This window comes from Littorina saxatilis, linkage group LG1 (genome assembly GCF_037325665.1).
Source record: "Littorina saxatilis isolate snail1 linkage group LG1, US_GU_Lsax_2.0, whole genome shotgun sequence".
Classification (NCBI taxonomy): domain Eukaryota; kingdom Metazoa; phylum Mollusca; class Gastropoda; order Littorinimorpha; family Littorinidae; genus Littorina; species Littorina saxatilis.
In genome coordinates, this window is record NC_090245.1 from 92,101,488 (window position 1) to 92,128,505 (window position 27,018).

General features: G+C 41.1%; 2 protein-coding genes and 1 long non-coding RNA gene across 4 annotated transcripts in view; 1 reads left to right on the forward strand and 2 right to left on the reverse strand.

The window, feature by feature from the left end:
• Nucleotides 1–27,018, forward strand: part of LOC138950919 (uncharacterized) — a 60,410-nt gene that overhangs the window by 31,390 nt on the left and 2,002 nt on the right. The gene's annotated exons all lie outside the window — the stretch shown is intronic.
• On the reverse strand, nt 6,476–11,790 carry LOC138945583 (uncharacterized). 2 transcript variants are annotated; one of them, XR_011449040.1, is made up of 6 exons: nt 11,574–11,790; nt 11,244–11,285; nt 10,145–10,201; nt 8,306–8,399; nt 7,647–7,693; nt 6,476–6,699 (listed from the first exon to the last, which is right to left on the reverse strand). It is a non-coding gene; the product is annotated as an uncharacterized lncRNA (long non-coding RNA). The 2 variants fall into 2 exon arrangements; XR_011449039.1 differs by having other exon boundaries at nt 10,145–10,223.
• The window catches only part of LOC138953776 (3-hydroxy-3-methylglutaryl-coenzyme A reductase-like), a 146,836-nt gene continuing 144,479 nt past the window's right edge, over nt 24,662–27,018 (reverse strand). The window contains exon 34 of the mRNA XM_070325718.1: nt 24,662–24,672. Coding sequence (XP_070181819.1) covers nt 24,662–24,672 — 11 coding nt within the window. The remainder of the gene's footprint in view (nt 24,673–27,018) is intronic.

Below are 27,018 nucleotides of genomic sequence, written 5' to 3' on the forward strand. Positions count from 1 at the left end.
AAACCCTAGATCTTCTTTACGAATGAATGTATTTTTCTACTTTAGACGAGAAAAAAATAAAATGTATTCAGCTAGAGCCTATGCTTTCTTACTGCTGGGTGTCTGTAGCAGACGAACGATACTGTGCTCTGACAGAGAAATACAAGTCTAGAGTAAAGATAATGCAATGAACTTCGATATTTATCAACAGAGACAAAAGGTTCCTTTGGATATGCTTTCAAATAGAGATATTATATTCAGCAAGTATTTGTGTTGTTGAGTCAGTAGTGCATGATAACAGAGATATAATAGGCCCTATAGCCTACATTGATCATCTATCTACATAATTATGTCTGATCACTGATGATAAGTTGGAACTCCATTTTAACACAGATGCATATATTTTCGGGAAAGTGGGTGAAACACTGTACACTTTTCTTTGCAGTGCGGCGCGGATCTATCCAATTATAATTAAATTCCAATCTTTAACCCCCCCCCCCCCCCCACCCCCGGGCCTCTCTCCGGCTGCTGTTTCTAAAATCATCTTCTTTTATTTTTTTAAAATCTGTTTGGGGGGCTGGGGAGGGGGGGAATATTGTGTGCTTTACAGGCAGTGCTTATTGATATATTTAGCCCTGTGTTTCGGCCACTTCAGTGAATGCAACTCGATTCATCCATACATAATCCCGTTTATTTAAGACGGAAGCACGTGACCATCCTGGCAATACTCTCTAGATAGATAAAAGAAAGTGTTAGCAGATTATATTTCACAGTTTTGGTTTTAATCAATAAGTGCTTGAAGCGATTTTAAATTAGCATAATGATTGACCTTGCTAAAATGTGCAACTGAGATACTTTATCGAAGTTTTTAATACAACATTTTGATGCAGTCATGGTAACGTGAATGCTTCAAAATGTCGTCTGCAAAACCCCCACATACATAGCAAAAAAGCTCTGGTCTTCGCTTTCCAGACTTCTCCAAGAGTTTTTACTGAGACTCGGTTCCGAGATTCTGAATTATAAACAGTGGCCACCAGAGATAAACAACGCCAACTGGCCGCAGGCTAGCGGCGAAAGACAAACCGTTTAACGGTTGACGAGCAGGGGTTTGTTTTGTCAGCACACGCTAAACAAAACAAGGCAGCTCTAATACTGAATTCGCCTCCACTGATTTGATATCATAGTGTTATACTGGAATAAGTGGGTGCTTTTCTAGATCTATAAGCATCGACCGAATTAGATAATGATGTTCCTTGCATTGCATTCTCCTAAATCTGTTATTCTAACCAGTTTGTTTAAGAATATAATTGTTCGTTTTTTGTTGATATATAAGCTTACAAGATTTTTTCTTTTTTAAGTAAGTGGTTTCACACGTGTGAACAGCTCAGATCATGGGTAATGTTAACACCTTCACATTTAAATGCTTATTTTATAGCCATCCATTGAATTGAGAAGAAAACAAAGCATACTAAACTGCTAAGCACGAATCAAACAATAAGAAAATAAAAAGAACCAACAGCATCGTTTTTTATGTGTGGGTAGTAAACACGTTTTATTTACAAAACACGGCGGAAAATGGCGACACATTTGTTGCACAGCGTCAGGTCACTTTCTTCAACCAAGGCCAGTGCTTTCATACATGACAAAGGAAAGCAAATATATGGCCTGAATAATAAAGTTATAGTGTTCCTTTGCGTGTCTGAGTGATAAACTGTTTTAACCAACTATCTTCTGAAACGTAATTGCACTCAGCAGATTTGTCTTCCGCTCATAACTTTCGTGTCACACGGTCTTTGCGACAAACAGATAGATCGCATTCTCGCAGAAAATCATTGACAACACAGACCAGTCATTTTTAGCATTGCATTTGGGAAGGGCTACTATTATAGTGTGTTTTAAGAAAGAAAAACATTATAGTATCGGCAGAACACGACCAAATGAGTTTTTGTGTCACAACGTTATGGGCGTGAGATTTGTTAAACTTTTTGTTCTCACACTGTTGCAAAATCATTGACAACACAGACAAGTCAGTTTTAGCATAGACATTGGGAAGGGCTACTATTATAGTGTGTTTTAGGAAAGAAAAACATTATAGTATCGGCAGAACACGACCAAATAAGTTGCGTTATGGGCGTGAGATTGTTTTTTTTCACACTGCAGATCATATTTCATAATATACTGAGTGGATCTTTATGAAATTTGATATGGATATTTTTGATTGGATTTTCTCATAGAAGGTTTTTTCCGTTTATTGATAGGACAGTTTGATGACGTCATATTTTATCGTTTGCCAAAAGGTCGAGGCAGCACTTTCACAGTTACAGTTTTTCATCAATTAGATCGAATTTCTTATCACACAATCTCAGATCTTGGCCGGATTATGGGATTGCATTTCAGCTTGGTCACTTAAAGTTTTGTTATTGAAATGTTTGTTCGAAATATGTCATTTTTTTACATTTTTAAAAACTAATATTTGAAACAGAAAATTTATATTGGTGTATTCCCTATTGCGTCCTGTATCTAAAACTATATAGTTTTGTTGTTTTGTATTGATAATTATGCTTAAAAATGAAGAAAACCGATAAATAACCACTATCTTTATTTATGAAAAAAGACACTTAAAAACAACTTCTATCTATTCCTTATCATTTTCTGATTCCAAATATATATAGTTTCATGGTGTTTGACGTTGAAAATATGCTCAAACTTAACAAACTCGGATCGTTGAATGGAAATTATACTTCCAAGCTCCAAAAGCACGTCATTTCAAGTGTGGAACACGCTCATGACGTCATACTGAAAGGTGATGAATTATGGCTTCACCTTGCGATGTTTCATTTCAAACATGGTAACATTTTTAAAGGGGTTTCTTTCTCAGATTTGTGTTTGCCCTCTGTCTGTCTCTCTATGTCTCCGTCTGTCTGACTGATTCAATTAAATGTGTAATTACTTAGTTTTGCAAAAGTCAAACTAAGTATGATATACCTAATTGATTCAGGTCTCTAAATTCTTATTGTAAAATTGTGAGTTTTATTCAAAACAAATTTAATTGGTGTTTTAAACTCAATAATGGGGCATGCTGTGATGAGTAGAAGAATGTGTGTTTACGAGCAGAAAAAAGCGCATCAAAGTCAAGAATCGTGTTTTTCTTTTTCTATTTTCACCTTGTAGTTTCATACAGACACTAAGCAACAGTGTAGTACCACTTCCAGTGCAATATCTTGTACTTTAATTTTGACCATCTGTGTAACACTTTATTGACCCATGATCTGAGCTGTTCACACGTACAACATGAGACCCACATGCACTAGACAATGGAAGTTGAGGTCCTCGTTCAATACCACAAATGCCAGTATTATACTTCAGACTCCTTTTGGAGGAATGTGTGGGGTTTGGGTGTTGAACTTGAAGTGGCAGATTGTTTGCACAGGTATGAATGTTCGTACGTTCGTACGTGCACGCATGTATGCAGGCATTTGTTTGTCAAGCAGGAACATGCAACATTTTGTTGACCGTATGTGAGTGTGTGTGTAATAAAACCAACGACAAACAATACAAAAAGCTCCAGCTCTGCTTCTTCACCAGTCACAGACGCATTGCGTTGTTCAGCTTTCCAGAAATATATTAACTCAGTCAGAACCGGCTTCATGAATATTTTATTTCAGGAAAAAGTCAATCGAATCTACACAAAAAAAGGTTATTGCGTTGTTCTGTCTTTGAGACTGTATCACGTAATATTGAGCTACTAGAAGAAACATGTCTGTGGCATAGTTTGACCCAACAGATAGAGAAGTCAACAGAGGTATTCTGCCGTCAGCAGCTTTATTGCTGTTTTGAATTTGATCTTTCATAATTTTATTACATAATTTTGCAACACACAAAGAAATCGTAATTGAATATTTTACGCAAAATTGAATAATTCGCAAACATGTTTGTATGAACAAATCGTATTATTTTAAGAAAATATGAGTGTGAGGATGGACGTATTTTGAGTGAAGTAGCAGAAATTCTTTTTAAGTTCTTTAGCTACATGCACACGTTCTGTTAATTACGTTCTTAGCAGGGAGATCCAGATTAATAATACTGCTGTGACAGGTTGTGGTTTCCATACACACTTTGAATACAGGAAAACAAAAACAAAAACACAGTTAAAAAAAATGTGCACATAATTATGATTAAAATATTAAAGTGTACAGAATAAAAGCAAGATATGTACAAAAACAAATCTCGTGGTTCTCTTGTCAAACCCACTGTAGGATGCACAGAATAGGAGAGAAGATTTTGGAGAAGGTGGCTTAAACTACTGAAGTAAATGATCAAGAGGATTCTAAGCATCCAGTGCTAAAGCTCTCAAATCACAAGACATACACACTTGTTGTGGCTATCCGAACTGTTGATTTAAAAAACCATACCTACAAATTGTAAACATCTATTACAAAATTATATATATTGTATGGATCTGTCTTTGTAAAATATACTGTACAGAAAATTTTAAATAATCTGCACAAATCTCGTGGTTCTCTTGTCAAGTAGTAGGCACAGAAAAAAACCCAAAAAACCCTTGTCTTGTAAATTATACTTTACTAAATGTGTACAGTATTCTAAGAAAAGAAAAATGTTTCCTTTTTATCATATCAATTGCCTCCCTTGAATTTTATTTGTAAAATAATTCTGAGAAAAAAAGCTTTCTACTTAAAAGCAGTGCAATCAAGACAAGAAGAGCAAACGCTCGATCGAGTCACTTTCGCAGTTCTGAATATTATATGAGGCATCAGATGGACAGGAAGAAATTGCTATTCACAACACAATACAGATGTATATAATTTGATGTAAAGAATAATCCTATAAAGTTTGAATCAAATCCGATGAATAGTTTCAGAGATATGATATTTCAATTTTTTTCCTTCAAGACATACCTGTGACCTTGAAAAAGGTCAAAGGTCACCAAAGCAGACGTCAAAGTGTAGAGGTCACTGGGAGTCACGTTCACATAAAATTTGAGCCCGGTCACTTTTATAGTTTCCGAGAAAAGCCCAACGTTAAGTTGTGTGTTGCCGAACAGAAAAGGCTAGTTATCTCCCTTGTTTTTCTGATAACGTTCGTAAAAGGCTACAGATGTAAATACTTTGATGTAAAGAATAATCCTACAAAATTTCAATCACATCCGATGAACTTTGTCAAAGATATAAAATGTCTAATTTTTCCTTTGACGCTGACCTGTGACCTTGAAAAAGGTCAAAGGTCAACGAAACCATCGTTAAAGTGTAGAGGTCATTGGAGGTCACGACTAAACAAAATATGAGCCGGATCGCTTTGATAGTTTCCGAGAAAAGTCCAACGTTAAGGTGGTGTCTACGGACGGCCGGCCGGCCGGCCGGACAGACTAACACTGACCGATTACATAGAGTCACTTTTTCTCAAGTGACTCAAAAATGGGTACAACCTGTGTGTATACCTTTATTCCTTATTCTTTTTATTTAACTGAGGATGTCACTACGCAGTTTTACTGATTTAAAAAAATATTCGCTTCAAATTATCTCCCTTGAACAAACACTTCTTTTTATATTTAGTCAAGTTTTGACTAAATATTTTAACATCGAGGGGGAATCGAAACGAGGGTCGTGGTGTATGTGCGTGTGTGTCTGTGTCTGTGTGTGTGTGTGTGTGTGTCTCTGTGTAGAGCGATTCAGACTAAACTACTGGACCGATCTTTATGAAATTTGACATGAGAGTTCCTGGGTATGAAATCCCCGAACGTTTTTTTCATTTTTTTGATAAATGTCTTTGATGACGTCATATCCGGCTTTTCGTGAAAGTTGAGGCGGCACTGTCACGCCCTCATTTTTCAACCAAATTGGTTGAAATTTTGGTCAAGTAATCTTCGACAAAGCCCGGACTTCGGTATTGCATTTCAGCTTGGTGGCTTAATTTACGTTTATCTTATTCTCCATTATTTGCTGATTCCAAAAACATATAAATATGTTATATTCGGATTAAAAACAAGCTCTGAAAATTAAATATATAAAAATTATTATCAAATTTTTCTTTTCGAAATCAATTTAAAAACACTTTTATCTTATTCCTTGTTGGTTCCTGATTCCAAAAACATATAGATATGATATGTTTGGATTAAAAACACGCTCAGAAAGTTAAAACGAAGAGAGGTACAGAAAAGCGTGCTATCCTTCTCAGCGCAACGAATACCCCGCTCTTCTTGTCAATTCCACGGGCACTGCCTTTGCCACGGGCGGTGGAGTGACGATGCTACGAGTATACGGTCTTGCTGCGTTGCGTTGCGTTCAGTTTCATTCTGTGAGTTGGACAGCTACTTGACTAAATATTGTATTTTCGCCTTACGCGACTTGTTACAATTAAATTTTGTTTACACGAAGAGGTAGTTTTAAGGGTATATATACAAGAAAACAATATTGCAACCTTAGATGTATTTACATTTGGATTAATTCCATTAAAAAAAATCAAACTATAAATGATAAATCAAAATAAAACAGATTTTGGGGCTGTGCACAAGCTGATAGGATTAAACACGAAAGTCGTACCCAAGAATCGTCAAATACTTTTGCTAACAGCTATACTTAAACATAAGAAACTATGATCTGCATCTTGTTATGAAGATGATGGCACTGGTCCACCGAAGTGCATGCCATATATGCTTTACTGTGCGCTCTCCCTCTCAATGGTCTTTCTCTGGCTGACTCGATTCTGAGGAGATAAAAGAAAACACATTCAGTACAAGCTGTAAAAAATAACAACAAAACTAGTATTACTTAAAGTAGCTGCTGGTTTCTGAGTATTTGATTGAAGGCCCAATCCGACTTGCAAGAAGTTTGCCCGACTGTCGCAGATTTGGTCAGGTAATTAGATGGAGTAAAATCATGCCTCAATTTGGTAACATACAAACTGCAATATTCTAAGGCTGTGAGTGAGAGAATACATCGGCGCCACTTTTTAAAAACTTTCTTTTTGTGTGTGCGCATGTTTTAGTGCCAAAAATGAATAGGCCGAGTGCTCTCTCTGCAAAACTTGTGTGAAGCTTCAGAGCTCTATCAATGGTTTGAAAGAAAAAACATACTTTTCCATTTTTGACGTTCTTGTTCCCTTCCCTGTGAAATTTACTGTCCGTAGGTTACCGGATTTTGTTAATGTCCGTGAAAACCTCAACTTTTCATTGCTGAGTGCCTAGTGATAGCTATCCCCCTTAACGACCTAGCACTGCTGAATCCTGATTCTTCCCATTGTTTGATTCTGTAAGGAAATTGTGTAGTTGGTAGTTATGTGAGCTTCGTCTTGGGGGGGGGGGGGGGGGGGGTGGGGGTGGCGTTATTAAACCATCAGATCACAAAGTAAGACTTCATTGTAATGTGCAGATATTTGTTCAGGTGCCCACCATTTTCTATGTGAAAATATGTTGCTAACTAACATGAACCCAACCATAGAACGTGATGTAGGTGAGTAGCCCATCTAGAAAAAAGAACCTGTTCTAATTCGGAATTAGAACAGGTTCGTTTTTCTAGATGGGCTACTCACCTACATCACGTTTCATGGTTGGGTTCATGTTAGTTAGCAACATGTTTTCAAATTCTCATCAGGCAATCACGGCTGACACTAAACACAGAACAGGTGGGAAAGACATAATTCAATTTACTCACCTTCCTTGCATTGTGAGACTGGCCATATGAATCTGCTGAAGTAGTTCCTGCACATATTTAATCAAATATTCATCTTAATAACGTGTTAATATCGCTTGTTCTAGCAAATCAGACTTGATAGTTTTCTGAAGGCTTGCACAATTTAAGAGCTTGCCTGTCCCCAATCATTACAATAAGAAACAACATCTAGTATGCAAATATTTTCAGGGTATGAAGGTTTTAATATAATGTCGGCTCTTCTGGGGGCATGGAGAAACACCTTACACAAAGTAGAACATACACAACAAATTTCAACCAATTGAGGTCACACCATAGTTTTACTCACAAACAAACAACAGCAATACAATAAACGGTCTGCAAACGCCTACATGTTGTCTACACTAGGTATAAAGAAGCACATGAAGACGGGCTTTGTCAAGTAGACCATTATAGCGAATGAGCAACAGCTGATGATCCAGACCACCAAATTGACATGATTTCCCCTTATTCAGTTTGTGATTGTAGTCATATTGACGATGCATGACTTCAATTTTTCTAAGAAAGTCTCTTGGTGCGTTTACGGATACATTCATTGTCACAATTACGACATGCTAATGTCTAACCTGGGTAAACTTCAATTCATGACTTTTTTTTAACTGGCATAGACATTATGAGCATACCAGAATTATTTTCCTGTTAGACTGTCTTCTTTTTCTTCTTCTGCGTTCGATATTCATGGCTGTCATATCGTCAGGTCAGTGGCTGCCATGAAGTCTGCATAAACCAATTAAATAAATAATTAAGGAAAAAAAACACCCTTACATCATAATAAATCAGAACCACCAAAACCACCCCCCACCCATCCAATAAAACCTGCGTACAAAAACACTTCAAAATAAACAAGAGGCGAAGCCTTCAAGGCTCCCGTAAGAAATCAACAAACAGTAACATAACACAAACTCACTCACTATGTAACACACACACACACAAACACACACACACACACACACACACACACACACGCACACACACGCACACACACACAGAGTTAAAACTAACGCATCATATCAACTCGCCTGGTTCTTAAAATAATTCTGACGGTCAACACAGCCAGAAATGCCAACAAAGACAAGAAAGCTGTTGCAAGGTAAGCTTACCAAACGTTACATAGCGAATCAAATGATAGTGCGTAAACAGCAAACAGTAGATCTACAATCAAAGAGAGGATCGAGTCTGGGATGAAACGCGATACAGATCTAGCATTCAAAAACTGTCTTTCATGTTCAAGGAAGTTGTTGCAAAGTACTTAAGACTAGATCAACTCATTTCACTAGAGGTGACTGCCTAGCACTGTGTTTGACAGCCGTGTCTGCTGAAATAAAAAGAAATTAAAACAAAACGGATTAACAGTAGGTGACACGTTATCAGAGTGGGAGACACTAGACAGTCTGTCTCTGAACTTACCGGGATACGGCTGCAAGATCGACACTGACTGCCGCGCTTTCGACAGCTCTTCCTCGCGTGGACATTGGAAACACGCTGTGCAGATCAAATTGTAGGAAATCTCCCTTTGGTATCTTCTTTATTTACTTTTCTGGAGCTTAGAAACCGAACAACATGAAATCGTCTTCCCCGGCGAATCGGCGAGGTGAGAACTGGACCACAATCCTTCGCGCGACCCCTGACCTGATCTTGACACCTGACCTGCCGTCTACATGCCAAACACGACACAAATCAGTCAACTGCTTGTACCCCTTCAAAACCCCCCACAACCCGTTTTCTTTGGATACACGCTTTAACTACACACATGCCGACACAATGTTGATCATTGCTTCAATAATTTGAAGATGGTGCTTGAAAATTAACCACGTGAAACGAGTATTTCGGTGTTTAGCCAAAAATGTTAAAGTTTCTACCACAGACATACACACATACATACATACATACGCACGCACGCACAGACAGACAAAGTTTACCATCGCATAGGCTACACTTACGTGAGCCAAAAAATGAAAACATTTAATTCCACTTCAAAAATATAAAAGTTGTTATGCTTTATTTTCATTATCTCTTTACACACACAAAAATTGCTGTGCAAATCTTTTTACAAAAATCAATGCCCGAGACACCAGTAACCTGTTTATGTTGTTGACTTTGTAGCTTTTCAGTTTAAGAGGCTGTTCAAAAAACCGTTTCCCTGGAATCTGCACTATGATAACCATGAATAATACCGTAGGGAAAATATTACATCACCAAGACCTAAAAAATAACACCAACCGATACTCCTCACCCTTATTTCACCCACTATGCCAACCCAAAGACTGGAAAATAATAATCAAATACAGAATGAACAAAAATGCTTGATTTCATTTCTTCAATGATAAGTTGAAAATCTTCATTCTTCATAATAATGTTATTGACATAATGTGTAATTGCCACAATTTACAGAGTTTTATGAAAAAATGATGCGATAAAAATCAAAGGGAAAACATTTGTTCATATACTGATACCTTATTTACCTTGTGGCTTGTGTGCCCCAGGTTTAGGAGCTGCTCAAACGTCCATTGCTCCTCAGTCTGCAAGAAATTAAGCGATGGCCTGAAGGAGAATGGAAAAAAATCCATTGTCAGCACCCTGTGTATGTGTGTGGGTGGGTGTTTTAGATAAATAGGCAGGGTGGGGGTGTGTGGGGGTGTGCAATAGGTACCACGCCTAATGCAGTCTGCAAAACAAGTGCAACACTTCTACAGAGCTTTTATGATACAAAGCTTCAAACAAGAGGCGAAGCCATCAAGGCTCACGTAAGAAATCGACAAACAGTAACACAAACTCAATCACTCCGTCACACACACACACACACACACACACACACACACACACACACACACACACAAACACACACACACACACACACACACACACACACACACACACACACACACACACACACACACACACACAGAAAGAGCATAGGTGAAACTGCAAGAAAGCGAGACACTAGATCTAGATCTGTCTGTCTGCATGTAGCCTACTTACAAGGACACGACTGCCAACTAGTCTCGGCGCGCTCAAAATAATAATGACCGAGACTTTCAGTACTTCCTTCGCGTGACCCTCTTACGTCATAATGTGACGTCAATGTAATGTGACGTCTTCAAATGTTAGAGTTTCTACCACAGACATACACACGCACAGACGCACGCACGCACGCACGCACAGACAGACAAAGTTACGATCGCATAGGCTACACTTACGTGAGCCAATAAGAAACACATTACAATCAAATGAAAGCTGAGCCTGTCATTGCAAAATAAGAAGGAATATACAACAATCCAGTGGCATGTAAAATATTGTTCCTTCAGAAAGATGGCTTTGACAGCAGAAACAATTTAACTTGAAGTTTGAGTCAAAAATTATTTCTCTACATTAGCGAACGTAGGCTACTTGCAGTTATACCCCTCACACATGAAATATTCACAGATTGAATAACAGTTTGTTCCCAATGTTGCTTCCGTGTATCGGTTAGATCCATCTCGGTTAGATCCATCTGCAGAGTACGGATTGTCATCCGTTTAAAAAGGAAAAACAATCAGAACTTGTCATCAGTGATCAACCTACCTTGCAAGAGTGGGGTGAAACACTCACTTCCTGCCAACATGTCTGCAAAAAAAGGAAACAATGCCAATGAAAGCTTAAAATGATTCTTTTGTTCAATATGTGTACACGTGCTTCATTTCTGGGGTGAAAGTGTAAAATATATCGATGGATTGATAGAATATAGCCTCAAGTTCACCGCACCAAAAAATACTTATCAATCAACATTGTCATCACTCGATCAGCTAATTCCATCTCTTTCATGTGTGTGTGTGATGGTGTGAGCGTGTGTGTGTTTGTGTACGTGTGTGTGTGTGTGTGTTTGAGAACAAGCTTTGAAAAACGTATGTTTACCTTGCTCTAGATCTACTGATTTTCGTAGGCGGAGACTTCTCTGCCGTGAGGGCGGCTTCGTTTCCCTGGCAGAATTCAACATCTTGTACAGATCTGCCGGTGATTTTCTTTTCCTCCGCTTCGTGAGTCACTTGATCCACAGATTTAACGAACATTGAATGTTCTTTTAGTTCTTGTGACGGAAGTACAATCAAGGAATTAAGTGGGCATTCCTGAGTCCTCTTCTGGCTTCATGTCCACAAAGTAAATCGCACAAACTTGCAGGGTTTGGGGGGTAGTTTATTACTTTGAAGAAGAACAGCTAGCTAGTCGTCGCTGCCCGTTCAGCATTCTTCGCGCGACTTTTGCAGAGGAAGGCATATGCAGTTTTTTTTCCTGCTGAATGTTGCCAGGGTGCACAAACTGAGAAAGCATTCCCGATTTTCCACAATGTTCTACTTCTTTAGAGTCTTTTGCACAACATGATTTATAACTGCCAGTGTACGTCTAATTCATGATGCCTACCTGACAGCTGGGTCAAAAGTTACGTTCGAGAAAATACTCGAACTAAGTTCCAAACAACTCGAAGAGCAGACGTGTAACATGTGGGATTTTGGCAAGCGGAAACGACGTAGATCTAATGTCATTCAAGGGTATCGTAATGTGGGAATATCAAGGCCAGTTTTTGACTGGTTTTGAACTGAAGTTGGGCTCCGAATGGAAATAAACACTTCCTCCAGCTGCGCGACCCATTGATAACAACAGTTACCCGAAACGACGGCTCACCACCCCCCCAGATGAAAGGCCAGCCCTATCCCAGTCTAAATGAACTCTTGATTAGTGAAAACGGAGTGGCAAAACTCTTAAGAAACCTGAACCCCTCCAAAGCCCCTGGCCCCGACAACATACCCAACACAGTACTAAAGATATGTGCAGATTCCATTGCCCCATCCCTCACCCTGATCTTCAATCTTTCAGTCAGCACAGGCCAAGTCCCATCTGACTGGCGCTCAGCGAACATCTCTTCCGTGTTCAAGAAAGGCGACAAGAACAAAGCAGAAAACTACCGCCCCGTGTCCCTAACCTCGGTAGCCTGTAAGTTGCTGGAACACATCATCTGCCGCCACCTACACACTCACCTTGAGAAACACAACATCCTTACCAGCAGAAACCATGGATTTAGAACCGGACACTCCTGCGAGACCCAACTGCTTACCACTATGCAAGACCTCCTCCACTCAAACGACCAGGGAAGGCAAACTGACATTGCCATTTTGGACTTCAGTAAGGCCTTCGACACAGTCCCCCACCACAAGCTGCTCGGCAAGCTGGACCACTACGGTGTCCGTGGACCCATCCACACCTGGCTCTCCAATTTCCTGACAAAGCGGAAGATGAAGGTGGTGCTGGAAGGAGAAGCAAGCGACGAAGTCCCAGTCATTTCGGGAGTCCCACAGGGAACGGTCCTTGGACCTCTTCTCTTCCTTGTGCACATAAACGACCTCCCCGATCAAGTGAAGGCAAACGTACGACTCTTTGCAGACGACTGCCTACTCTACCGTGACATACGCTCATTCCAGGACCACATCGAACTTCAAAAAGACCTTAAGAACCTAGAGTGCTGGGCAGAACAATGGGGCATGAGATTCAACGCGCAGAAATGCTACATCTTATCCACCAAACCCAAATCCCAGTACTTCTACACACTGGACAATACCATCCTTAAACACGTCAGCCAGAGTACCTATCTCGGCATCCAAATATCCTCCGACCTGAAATGGTCACCCCACATCTGCAACATCTGCAACAAGGCAGGGTCCGTCCTCGGATTCCTACGAAGAAACCTGCACAACTGCCCGCAAGAGTGCAGACGCATGGCGTACGTCACTCTTGTCCGATCGACCCTTGAGTATGGGGCAGTTGTGTGGGACCCTTATCTAAAACAGGACATCGACAAAATCGAGAAGGTACAGCACAAGGCAGCCAGATTCATCTGCAAAGACTACAGATCCAGAAAACCTGGCTGCATCACAGCAATGCTACAGCGACTAAACCTACCCACACTTGCAGATCGGCGCAAACAACTCCGCCTGACAATGCTATATAAAATAACGGGAGGACAAGTACCAGCTATACCCCCAGAAAGTTTCCTCACCCCCGCAGATAAGACCAAGCGGAAAATTATATCAACAAAGTTTTACGGGTGCACATCAGAAAACCCCGTTGAGAAGCGAGTCTACAACAACTCGAGACCCTTCAAAATTCCGGATAGCCGATCTGAACCGTATAGAAACTCTTTTTTTGTCAGGACGCCGACTGAATGGAACCGCCTACAAGACTCCGTGGTACATTCAGCAACTGCCAACACATTTACATCAGGTGTTGGCAGGGCCCCACCACCATAGGCGCACCGCCAGGTGTTTTTATCCTGCTTTTAAACACTGCCCAAATTCCAGCAGTTGACACCACCAACCTGGAAGGGCATGCATGTATAGAAAGTTTTTAAACTCCGTCACGCTGCGCTCTCTCGCCCATTGCGACGACAGCCATTATTGGCTACTGCAATGTACTACATCCAGATCCAGATCCAGAACAGGTCTTGTGAACTGGCTACACACTGTTACGGTTCAAGTATAAGTTCAAAGTAAACACTCAACTGAGGTGGCAGGTAATGGCGGACTTGACTTCCTTCATAACCAAATATCACTCTTCTGACAAAAAAACGCAAATGCTATGTTAAACCGGAAAATACGTAAACCGGAAAAGGAAGCGCATCAAAACCAAAATGGCAGCCCCCATGAAATCCGAAAGGTCACGGAAAAAAGTCGTGAATAGAGGGCACCCCACCGAGTGACCTTTTCTTGATCCCTGTCACCTAATCGTGACACTGGGAGAATGCAAGTTTCCAGTACAAAGGACTTAATATTTCTTACATACTGCTTGACAGAATAAGAATCATCAAGAGTTGTTCTTCAGTACTGGTGACAGAAAGGGGGAAAAGTGGTCAAAATTCAAATCTCTAGTTTTGTTTTTGAAATATAGCTTTTCATAAAGCAGAAATACTTCTTCTTCTTCTTTCTTGGTATGGACTGGGTTCATCCGAACGTCTGTAGTCCAGCGGCGGAGTACTGAGTAATTGGTTACTGGTGGTGGGTGACCCAATAACTCCGAGAAGATGGTTAAAAGTATAAAACTATTTACACGAAGAGCTGCAGGGTTACTGTGTCAGCGAGGCAAGTCCGTGGGTACGACCCAGACCAGTTTTGAAGGACTCCAGTGAAGGAGCAGCTGTGGTCTTAGGGTCGAGCTTGTTCCACTGACGCAGTGTTCGGGGGAAAAAGGAGTTGAAGAGAACAGGATGGGATGCCCTCTCCTGGAACAGTCTCTGGGCTCCTCTGGTGCGGCTGTCGCCAGATGTGTAGAACTCGGCCTTGCTGATGTCGACTATGCCGTTGTTGATCTTGTAGAGCATAGTGAGGCGGTTGGCGAGTCTTCTGTCGGCGAGTGGTTCCCATTGGAGGGTCTTCAGCATGCTGGTCACACAGCCTGGGGTCCGATCGCTGTAGTTGTTGTGGACGTAACGGGCTGCTCTGCGTTGGACTTTTTCAAGCTCCGTGACGTCTTTCTGAGAGATCGGGTCCCAGACTGGCGAGGCGTAGTCAAGGACCGGTCTGACCATGGCCTTGTACGTAGCAGCTCTGACGGTGGTGGTGCACTCCCGGAAGTTCCGCCGCAAGAAGCCCACAGTTCTGTTGCCCTTTTTGACAGTCGCTTGCACATGGCTGCTCCAGGACAGGTCATCGGAGATTAAGACCCCTAGGTACTTGCTGGATGGTGTTGCTTCCAGAGTCTGTCCATGGAGGCTGTAGGAAGTTGGCAGGATGGGCTTCTTCTTGTTCGGGGCAATGCGGATGACGGTGCACTTGCTGGGGTTGAACTCCATCTGCCATGTTGATTCCCACTGTTCGAGGCTGGATAGGTCCTGTTGGAGCTGCAGACTGTCCGCTGGAGAGGATATACGTTTGAAGAGTAGGGAGTCGTCTGCAAAGAGTTTGACGCTGCTGAACTGAACGGATTCAGGGAGGTCGTTGATGAAGGCTAAAAACAGGAGAGGACCCAGGACGGTCCCCTGCGGAACTCCGGACTGCACTCCGACTGGAGACGATAGGACGCCCTCCAAGGCCACCTGCTGTTGACGCTGACTGAGGAAGGCAGAGATCCACTTGAGGGTGTCGTTTCTCACTCCGTAGTAAGCCAGTTTCGTGAGCAGGCGGGCGTGGGGCACCTTGTCGAAGGCTTTGGAGAAGTCCAACAGGATGGCGTCGACCTGGGCTCCCTCTGCTAGCTGCCGGGCAATTTCATGGACTGTGACGATGAGCTGGGTTTCGCATGAGCGTTTACGCCGAAAGCCATGTTGACAGTTGGTAAGGATGGCATGGTGGTCAAAGTGCTTCATGATGGAGCTGTGCACCACGTGCTCGAGTATCTTGCAGGTGATGGAGTATCTGATGTACATAAGAAAATAATCACTGGTTCACATGGTTCTTACATAATCTAACTTTTAAAGCTGGTTCTTGTGTGTCTGTGTGTATGTTTGTATGATGACGATAGGACCCGAAACCGCTGTACGGACTGAGACACGAATTGCAGAGAATGTTCTTTGCCACTCGAGTCGTACCATTACTTTTGGAATAGCAAATTTGAAAGGATTCTTTAAAAAACGGCGGAAAACATTATATACCCTGTGAGCTATTGAGTATCCTCCCCGTCTGGGCTGTCGTTTCAAATGGTTAACGGGGAGATACATTCGAAGCACATTTAGCGAAGTTATGTTGCCAAATCATCAAAGATCAACATTTCACTACACGGATCGATGCACACAGTCGAAATAGATGTGACTTTCACACGACCGAAGACTACTTACTAGCAGACGACAAGATCTAAATATTTAGATCAGTGAGAGCAATCCGTTGAAGAACAGTTACTCCGCTTATTCGTCTTCAGTTAAGCTTATTTCCCCTGCCATAAGTTTCCTTGCAGATCTGCAGTCGCGTAGAAATGAACTAGTGTCATCGGAAGATTCTTCTCAGTCAATGATCAAAGCACAGTAAGTTCTATGCTGACAAGTCACTTTAGGAAAACACGACCCTTGACTTCATTTATGAGCCCAAAGGTAACAATATCGACAAGAATGTATGCATTTGACAGTAAATGAAACATTGATAGACAGTTTCCAACTCACCAGATCTGCCAAAGAGCCTTTATTCGTGAAAAACGATGATTTTAATCCGACAGGTATCAGAAACAATCTCTTGGTAACCTGCGTTTCTCCTTCCGAAGCGACGTGACGGCGCCACATTTGTTTGTTTATGGCTGTTTATCGCGAAACAACACAGTTGAAATGTGTGTGTAAAATATCATAAATGTGTGGCGTGTAATCTCCGAATCAGTTTGTTATCTGCGTTTCGATGGTAATTCAGTTAGCGTGGAGTTACTTTGAATCGAAGGCGAAGGTAACCTGCGTTGCATGTGGGACGGCGTGAGCAAATTTGATTGCAATATTTTATACAGGAAGTAAATTTCAATGATTCTGGCTCAGTCTTGTAGATCTGTTATGCAGTGTTTTGGTAGTGTATCTGCTTTTCTACTATGAAGCTCATTTGGAGTGATAGAGGGCCCCAAAGGGTTTAAAATCGTGATCGTGATTGGCGTTTTTTGACCTTTCTGTGACCGTGATTGCCGAAATTTCCATTTCTGTGATCGTGATGGGACTTTGCCCGTGATCCGTGATGACAAAAAAATCAAGTCTCGTGAACGTGATCGTCATTTGTTTTCGTGATCGTGATGGGCATTATTGCAAAGCATTTTATTTTCAACTTACATTTTTCACAGCTGTATCACTCTATGATCCTCTATTCGTCAAGGAGCCAATCCCGACTGAAGGGAAGCAACAACACATTCACAAAAAAAGAGATCCAATCAGAAGGCAAATTGCAAAAGTCTGTCAAACTTCATCCAATGGAAGGGCTTCGTGCAAAAGTTTTGAGTGTATTCAGTCAAATTCGAATTCGAAGATCAAAAATGGCGTGCAGCGGTACCGTTACATTTTGTGGATTCAAGCCAGACCAAAGCAGGCGGCGAGAATGCCTTCCTTGGTGGAAAGGTCAGGCTACGGGTCGGTCTTTCCGAAGACGAAATATCAAGGTAATGGTATGTTGATCTATGTTGCTCTATGACTGTTTTGAATGTAGGCAAAGATCTTGAAATTTGTTCAAGATCTTTGAGTTTGAGTGAGATCATTGACATTGTCGACATTGCCACGTCCGGCTGTCACTCGCTCAGTGTGACCTCGACTGGCTCGATATCGAGAGTCTGCGTGTAGCCAAAACCGAAACTAGAAATGTGTTTTTCATCCCAGCAACGGACGTGGACACGCTTGGCATATATTCTAATTCTAGTAATTGTCGCTTCTTTGCATTAAGCTTGGATTTATTTTAGCGCCTGTAAACTTTAATATCAACAATGGGTTAAATTCAGAAACAATGGCGGGGAGACGTGCCAGTTTGGGTCACTTGATCCTCATGAGTCATGTCAAACTCAAAGACGATCAAAGTCATGTTCGTTGGGGATTTTGTCAGGCATGCTACTTTTCCGGTAATTGCCGGAAATCCGATAAAGCCGCCGTTTTCAAAATCCGGTAAAGTCAAATTTATTCCGGTGAAGTCAAAAAATTTCCGCAAAAACGATCCGTGTGAATATCGCGCAACGCGACCGGGCGCCGGTCTCAATGAAGCCAGCGCACAGTAGTGTTGTTTTCATCAGTTTGGAGGTGTGTTGAATGGTGGTGGGGGGAGGCTAAAATGGGATTTTTAACAAGATCACAACACTATTACAGCCCTGAAAATGATGCCCAGAATGTACCAGATTGCACAGATTTTAACCGTTTTTTGAAAAATATTCCGGGGGTGCATGCCCCCGGACCCCCCTAGTTGGCTCGCCTGCTTCACAGGCTCAGGCTTGTGGCTTCGCCACTGGCACTGCGCGCTTCTTTCAGGTAAAACCATTTTTGGCCTGTAGCATTCCTGTTTGTGTTTCAAAGCCATGAAACCAAGCGATGGTGTACCTCAAATTGAATGGCAAAGTTGAAAATAAAGAACCCATCACACATACATGTACTTTGATTTCAATCCACGCAATAGTTTTTGAGAAAATGGGTTTACAAGATTTAGCTCTGGAAATGTGAAATTGTGCAAGTATATGTATATTCATCTTTGTGAGTAAGGGTGTGGGAGTTGAATGTGTATGAGTGGAGAGAGAGAGAGAGAGAGAGAGAGAGAGAGAGAGAGAGAGAGAGAGAGAGAGAGAGAGAGAGAGAGAGAGAGAGAGAGAGAAAACAATGAAAACAACATTCTTGTTACTGATTACAAATCATGATATGTATTTCTATGTGTGTATGAAAGAGAATTCAAAAAATAATAATAATAAAGTGCAACAGTTCTCACTTTGTGTTGAATAAACAATAGATCCAGAGGAGCGAATACTGTGTGGTTGTGTTTGCTTTGACACGTGCTTTCTGTACATGCAACTTTTACCGTGACCGTGATTTGCCACTGGTGTTCGTGATCGTGAAAACAAAAATCAAGGTAACTGTGATCGTGAAAGCTAAAATTTCCCTTCCCGTGATCGTGATGATACCCCCCCTTTGGGGCCCTCGTGATACGCTGATCGAAGTGGGGTACCCTATGTGGGACATCAGCCGTATGCAGATTACGCCTCAGAACACTATCGCATGTCACAAAGACAACAATAATTTGCAACATTTCAAGAACTGCATCAGTTTTATTAGATACTATTTCAACAAAAACAGCACAAACACGACTATTATCAACAACACAGAACGGGAGGAAAGTCTTCAAAGACGCACCAAGTGTGCGTTCCCGTTTTTGGACGCCATTTTTGCTAGCATTTTCACAGTAAATCTTAATATTTCCATATCTATTGAATGATTTTGGTATTTTCTTTGATTGTGCCGATTCTCCTATGTCTCTGGCATGTACTGGGTGCTTTGTGACCAGTTTCTCCCCCAGAGATGTTTTTTTAATTTTTTTTATTATGCATTCTTATTCTTTTGATTGGAAATGAGTATTGTTACAATATAATTTCCATATGGATTAATAAATTTGAGTTGAGTTGAGTTGAGTTGAGTAGACTGTATTGAAAAATGCGTTGTGTGAGCTGACCCCCACTTGTGATCAGTAGCAAAGAACAACTCTCAAACAAGCAGACATCTCATTATAAAAAACTAAAAGCAGTAAAAAAAAACTTTTTCTCGAGACTCATTGATTAACCTTTGATTGAATATCTCAACACTTACATTTGATTTGATCCGATGATCATGCTTGATTGGTGCTGATGAGCAGAGGTTGTCACTTTATTTGAAGGCACATCTTCTTCCCATGAAAACTCACTATCACAGATCACAGATCTAGCCAGGCTTTTACATGGGACAAGACCATCCCTCCACTTGGTCACATCCCAAACAAATTAACATATTGACTGCTTGACTATGTGATGAGTTGGAATTTTTTTAATGAATTGATATCTTGGCTTTTTCAAAGTTAATTCAACTGAAACAAGAAATTCCTCCGAGATAGGAAAAACACCCCCGTCCTTACCATTCTCACTGCCACCAACTGAGAAGGCACTGCTAACAAGTGTGGTTAAAATAAGTTGATTGAGTGGACAAAGAGACAGGCGGAGAAAAAGACAAATCAATATAACTCTTTCTGTAACACCTACTGACCGCATTTTTTGTAAAAACCGTCTCATGTATATAATATAAAACATGCTCAGCACGTGTGGATTAAATAGAGCCGAATACCCGGCTTGAGTGGCGCACTGTACGCCGGCTTCGAACCATGGACCCGTCAAGCTTAGGTCCCTTCCAGACTCGTGGAATGGGAACAGCACGAACATGATTCAGGGGCCATAATGCCATTCCTGATCATATCATGTCGAGTCCCATACTTGTCGACGACGCCCTAGGTACCACATCACAAACAGAACTGTGCAATACACAGGTGTTTTCTACAGACACACTCAAACACACACACACACACAGAGAGAAGCCGTATATATATATCTATATCTATTGTATAAATATATAGAGATAGATGAGAGTGTATTTTTCGCGTGGCTATAAATTGATTCGACCTTTGCACTTTTACAGTGAGGACAACTTACGGGTCCAAGGAAAGCGTTCTGGACACTGCGATGACCTTCTAAAAATAATAACAGAACGGCGGGAATATCCGAAGATGCCTCTCATATCGTAGTGCACCAAACGAAGGAAGGGAGGTAAACGCTGAAAACATGGAGAAGATAAGGAAGAGTTATGCGTAGTTGATCCTCCCAAAAAACCAAAATCCACCAATAACTCCCTAACCGTGTGTTTGACTGGTCCCAATTTTTGTAAGGACCGTCTCAGGAATGTATCGAACCTGTTCACCAAGTTTGGTGACGATCGGTCTGTTCATTCTTGAGATCTACTTGCGAACACAAACAAACACACAAACATACAAACAAACACACAAACAAACAAACAAACAAACAAACAAACACATCGACCGAAACCTATACACACCCCTATACCGGGGGTGTAAAAATGTCCACTGTGCACAGACAGCACACAGGTTGTTGAATGTTGGTAAGTGACCAAGTGGAGGGATGGTCTTATGCCGTGTAACACCCAGGTTGTTGAATGTTGGTAAGTGACCAAGTGGAGGGATGGTCTTATGCCGTGTAACACCCAGGTTGTTGAATGTTGGTATGTGACCAAGTGGAGGGATGGTCTTATGCCGTGTAACACCCAGGTTGTTGAATGTTGGTATGTGACCAAGTGGAGGGATGGTCTTATGCCGTGTAACACCCAGGTTGTTGAATGTTGGTATGTGACCAAGTGGAGGGATGGTCTTATGCCGTGTAACACCCAGGTTGTTGAATGTTGGTATGTGACCAAGTGGAGGGATGGTCTTATGCCGTGTAACACCCAGGTTGTTGAATGTTGGTAAGTGACCAAGTGGAGGGATGGTCTTATGTCATGTAACACCCAGGCTGTTGAATGTTGGTAAGTGACCAAGTGGAGGGATGGTCTTATGCCGTGTACAAGCCTGGTCAGATCTGAGATGGTGAGCCCAACTGATTACACAAGGAGTGTGCCTTCAAAGAAGAAAATAGACCAACCTGACCAACCCGCTCATTCCATCCTCAATGTTTTCCTACACTCTCACATTATCCCCCTACCCCCCCCCCCCCCCCCCCCTTAAAAAGGAGAAATAAAAAAAGCTAATTAAATACAGTGTTGTCAGTTTAGGTTTAAAGGGACTTCGCCCTAAACTCAACTACATTTCAAGAATTCAGCTTGGAAAAATCACCTTGTTTTCTTCGACAAGAAGAGATACCAAATACACACATAATCACAGATATTCCTTTGGTAAAACTGTGACCATCGTACAGGTTTGAGTTAAAATGAAAGAATTTGAAGGATTTGAATAACTCACTTCAGGAATGACTTTTACAAAATACTGTACCGGGAAAACAGACATATGGGTGAAACCTATGAAAATCAAATTGACTGAAAATTTTTTGAGGCAGGGGTCCAGGGGCCGCCCAGGCCTTGGCGGGGTACGGGGCAACGCCCCCCTGCCGAAAACGAATTTTTGCATTATACTTTGTGATTTTGTGGCCTTTCCTGGCAAAAAAATACACTTTTTGTCACTATCATGCAGGTCAAAAAAATACCTTCAGATTCTAATGATATGGTAAAAAGGGTAAACAAAATCAAAACAATTCACAGAAGTAGTCATTTTTCTTTTGTACATGTATCTTTTCACACTTGCATCTTCCAACACAACGACACAATTGATAACAATTAACATTGACAACAGCCAATTACTAAATGAAATAGAAACTGAACAACTGAAATAAAAGTTCGAAATATTTAATCAATCAATCAATCAATGACGTATCGCGCATATTCCGTGGGTACAGTTCTAGGTGCTCTGCAGTGATGCCGTGTGAGATGAAATTTTATACGGCCAGTAATTGCAGCCATTTCGGCGCATATTTACCTTTCACGGCCTATTATTCCAAGTCACAAGGGTATAGGTAGACAATTATTAACTGTGCCTAAGCAATTTTGCCAGGAAAGACCCTTTTGTCAATCGTGGGATCCTTAACGTGCACACCCAATGTAGTGTACACGGGGGGGGGGGGGGGGGGGGGGGGGGGAGTTCGGACACTGAAGAGAGTCTGCACACAAAGTTGACTCTGAAATAAATTTCTGCCGAACCTGGGATCGAATTCACGCTGACAGCGGCCAACTGAATACAAATCCAGCGCGCTACCAACTGAGCTATATCCCCGCCCAGAAGAAGCAATTATAAGAAGCAAACATTGCCAGACAGGCATTGAAATAAATGATGAAACAGAATGTCACACATGCAAACAGCATGATGTAGCACTGCACAAAGTAGCAACTAAGCAGTAGCATCTCTTATAGTGCAAAGTTCTCAAGGAAAAGCACTTGAGTTTCAAGCACCAAACTTATCACACACAGTTTTAGTTTCATGAACTCCAACCAGTCCCATTGCTATTTGTTGGCTAGACCAGCATCAATAAGATCTGTCCATGCGTTTTCCGTCAAAACCGGCATCTTTGTCGCAGAAATCGTGTCACCACTTCGTAATGCCTGCCAAAACGCGAGAACTTTTTTTTTTATCGTGATGCAGAGCGAATCCGAAAGCGAAGAAACCTCACCTACGGGGTTTACCGCATAGCAGTTCGAAAACGCGTTCATAAGGGAAGACACCACAGTGAAAAAAGTGATTTTTTTGTTCCCTGGTCATTTCCATTTCTTTCTGATTTTGGATTTTGAACCTCTTCTGGTTACTCTGATATACTGATTTTAGATCAGAATTAATCATAAACGGTCAAAACGGCTAAATGAACAATGTATGTGTATGCAATTGTGTATGTGGTCACGTTAGCATGACTGGAATGAGTTGTCTTTTCTTTGCTACGATCAGTTCATACCGCGGACAACGGGAATTTCCGTTTACGGATTTCGCGCCGTTAGTAACAGCAACTAGAAGACATTCCAATGAGCCGAAGAGAACCGATGAAGATTCCGGGAAATTCCGTATGAGCAATTTTTGCTGCTGACCAATCGAATCGCGGATATTAAACTTCGTTTATGCTCGGTCTCGTTCGGTTCGATTCGGCCAGATCTTGCCAAAGGCGATGTGAAATATCTACAGCTGCGATTTTCCTGGGATATCTTTGTGGAAACTTCAGTTAAATACACGTTTTGCCCCGATTTCAGTGCTTGACACGAAAGGAGATGATTATCGAGTAAAATCAGATCAGTTGTAGAGGCTGGCGTGACGGAAGTTTAAAACAAAAGTGCGAGTCGATAGTGTCGTCTGCTATTGCTACGAACGAATCGGAAGATCAAGTTTGTGCATTCTTCTTCGTCCAGAATGAAAATTGGCTGGAAACTATGCTGCTGCCCTTGCAACAGCTGGGACAGAGCAAGAAATCACCATCGGTGGTGTACGTTTGAAGCACATTGCCATGAGTGTTTTGAGCCACAACTTATTTCGGAGTTGCTGAGCGGAATGCGTACAGCAATAAGGACAACACGGAGTTCGCCATTTATGGCGACGAGAAGGCAGACCCTATATCTTTTCTCTGGAAAAAGCAAATTAACTGCTTAGAAAAAGAACAATCAATACAAAAATGACTTTGTTCAGCCATGGTGCAACACCATGCATCTCCTGGGAAATCTGGTGCAGTTGAATACTAGCCCAAGCAGAGCAGGGAAGATTTCAAGCAGCTGATAAGCAAGATGGTAGTAGACTAGGTAGGTAATTTTTTCTTCTTTTGACAAACATGTAGAAGTTTATATATTTGTTTGGTTATGTGTGCGGCTCTGTGTGTGTGTGTGTGTGTGTGTGTGTGTGAAGCTTGGTTGTCACAAGGTTTGTCAGGGTTGGAGCAAAACATCTGTTCTTTCCTCATTTATTTTCTAGAGCATATTATATATAGGCCTAGCTTCCTCCTGTGATCACAGTTTTCTTGTGGCTCAAACAAACATGCATTCACATGGCTCAGTAAGTGAACATTGCTTGTGGTCATACTTCCCATGCAGACCATATGGTTTCTGCATGCAATGTATGTGCAATAGCTGTAAACCAAACCTGCACTGCCTTCGCAACATTCACATGATTTGTCAACATCTTTTTGTTCACTGCTTGACTATCAGCACTGACATGTGCATGCGCCCAAATGTATCGTGTTACATGTATCACATTACAATATCTTTTTTCAAATGTGTGTGTGTGTGTGTGGGGGGGGGTCATTGTTGGGAAAATGTGAATAGCAGTATTTGAGTTTGTCATAGACATATTAATTTTGAATTTATGTTGTCTCTACAGATGCAGAGGTGGAAGCTGGAGAGGAGCTTCCAAAGTACCCATGGCATTGCAAGGCAATTCACAGAAGTCAACCCAAATATTGTAGTATAGAAAGTAAAGGACACTGCCATATGACTCCCTGATTATTCAAAGCAAGTCCAAAAGAGGTCCAAGATAAGAGGCTTCACTGGTAACAAGTTGGGAATTATGGATGGGCATACTTTACGCAGCGTGCACGTAACGGATAAGAGTATATCATTGTGACCTTGGAACAGGTTCCTTGGTGCTTGCTGAACTCTGGCTGTTTTTTTTTTAAAATTTTGTTGAATTTTGTTTCCGTTTTTCTTGTGGAACTAAGCAATACCTGTTGTTTTGTTAGTGTTGTTTTGTTACATGTTTCATAAACGTTTGTGTAAAAAAAATACATTTTCTTCACGTTTTGTGTATTTTCTCAAAACTACTTTTTTGTCACTTCCCTAAGGCTTTTTTTCTAATAAACTTGCGTTGTTGAAACTTTGCATACATCTCGAGTGCGTTATTTCGCAGATTTTGTTAGAGCGTTTTGTTGAATTTTTTTTTGTGTGAGAAGTTATACCATTTTTGGGGGCGGTTTTTCATAAAATTCAAGGTCACTCATTTTTATCACTGATATCTTTTGAATGACTGTAGATTTCAAAAAAAGCCTCTAACAAAAGTTGGGTATTGTGCTAATGTATAAATAACAAGCACCAAAACAAAATTCCTTTCGGTTTTGTAAAAGCCTTAGGGTTTTAAAAAATGGCAGTTTGGTGGCCATCTTGGATTGCTACCAAGGCAACCAGTGATCCAAAAAAAATTTTTTTTTCATTTTCTCAGGAGATGGACTGAGTTCTTTAATTGTGCAACAATTTTTGACCCAACACTTATGAAACAAAAAAAATCACTTTTAACACCAGTGCCTGCCCTAAAAATAAATAATATATATATTTTTTTTTAATAAAAATTGCGGATTGACGGAATTTCCGTCAGACTTATTTTCAGATTGACGGATTTCAGTCAATTGACGGGCTACTTTCACCCATGCAGACATTTGTTTGTTTATTTGTTGCTTAACGTCCAGCCGACTACGCAGAGCCATATCAGGACGAGGAAGGGGGGGATGAAGGGGGCCACTTGTCAAGCGATTCCTGTTTACAAATGCACTAACCCATTACTTGTGTCCCAGCAGGCTTTAGTAAAACTAAATTAATACCTATTGGAAGATTACCAGTTTCCAGTATGTTAAAATAGGCTTAACCTATCTACTGCTGGACTTACATCAGAACACTAACAGATTAATTAAACTATACATGAATCGCGAGACAAGCGGCAAGAGAAGAGATTTTTGGAAAAAATACAGGTGAATGAGCAAGAAGGCAGAAAAAAGAAAAGAATTCATGAAGAAAAAGAGAGCATGACAGGAAAGAGGAACCAAAAATCTACCTAACAGCAAACTAGAAAGCTCCTGCGGTTCCAAAAACAGGAGGGGCCTTTAATTTCATAACCGCAGTGCCCCACTGCGGGAATGCAGACATTGAGCATTTAATAAATGATGCTGTTCAGTTGCAGCTATTTACACTCGCCTCTCTGGACATGCTGAATTTGACAATGCACCTCTAATAGATCTATATGAATGCAGTAATCCTCTTTTCATCTTATATCAGATGGAATTCACAATCACATTAAAAAGAAACCAATATTTATACATCTATAGAATCAATGCCCTATATTCAGCCTTCACGGGTATATTTTTTATCAGCGGTACTTTGATACAAAGAGCACTAAAAACAATGTTCACGAAAATTGGATAGACGGTGTATCTACAATTCTCCCCCAATGATGGTATCGGTCTCTCACAGTAGTCAATACACCAATATCTACAGACTTAGATTTTCACAATGGCTGGGGACTGAAGAATGAGAATACTATCGTATGGCAGAGTCTAGGGCCTGTGATGATCAAGAACTCTTGTT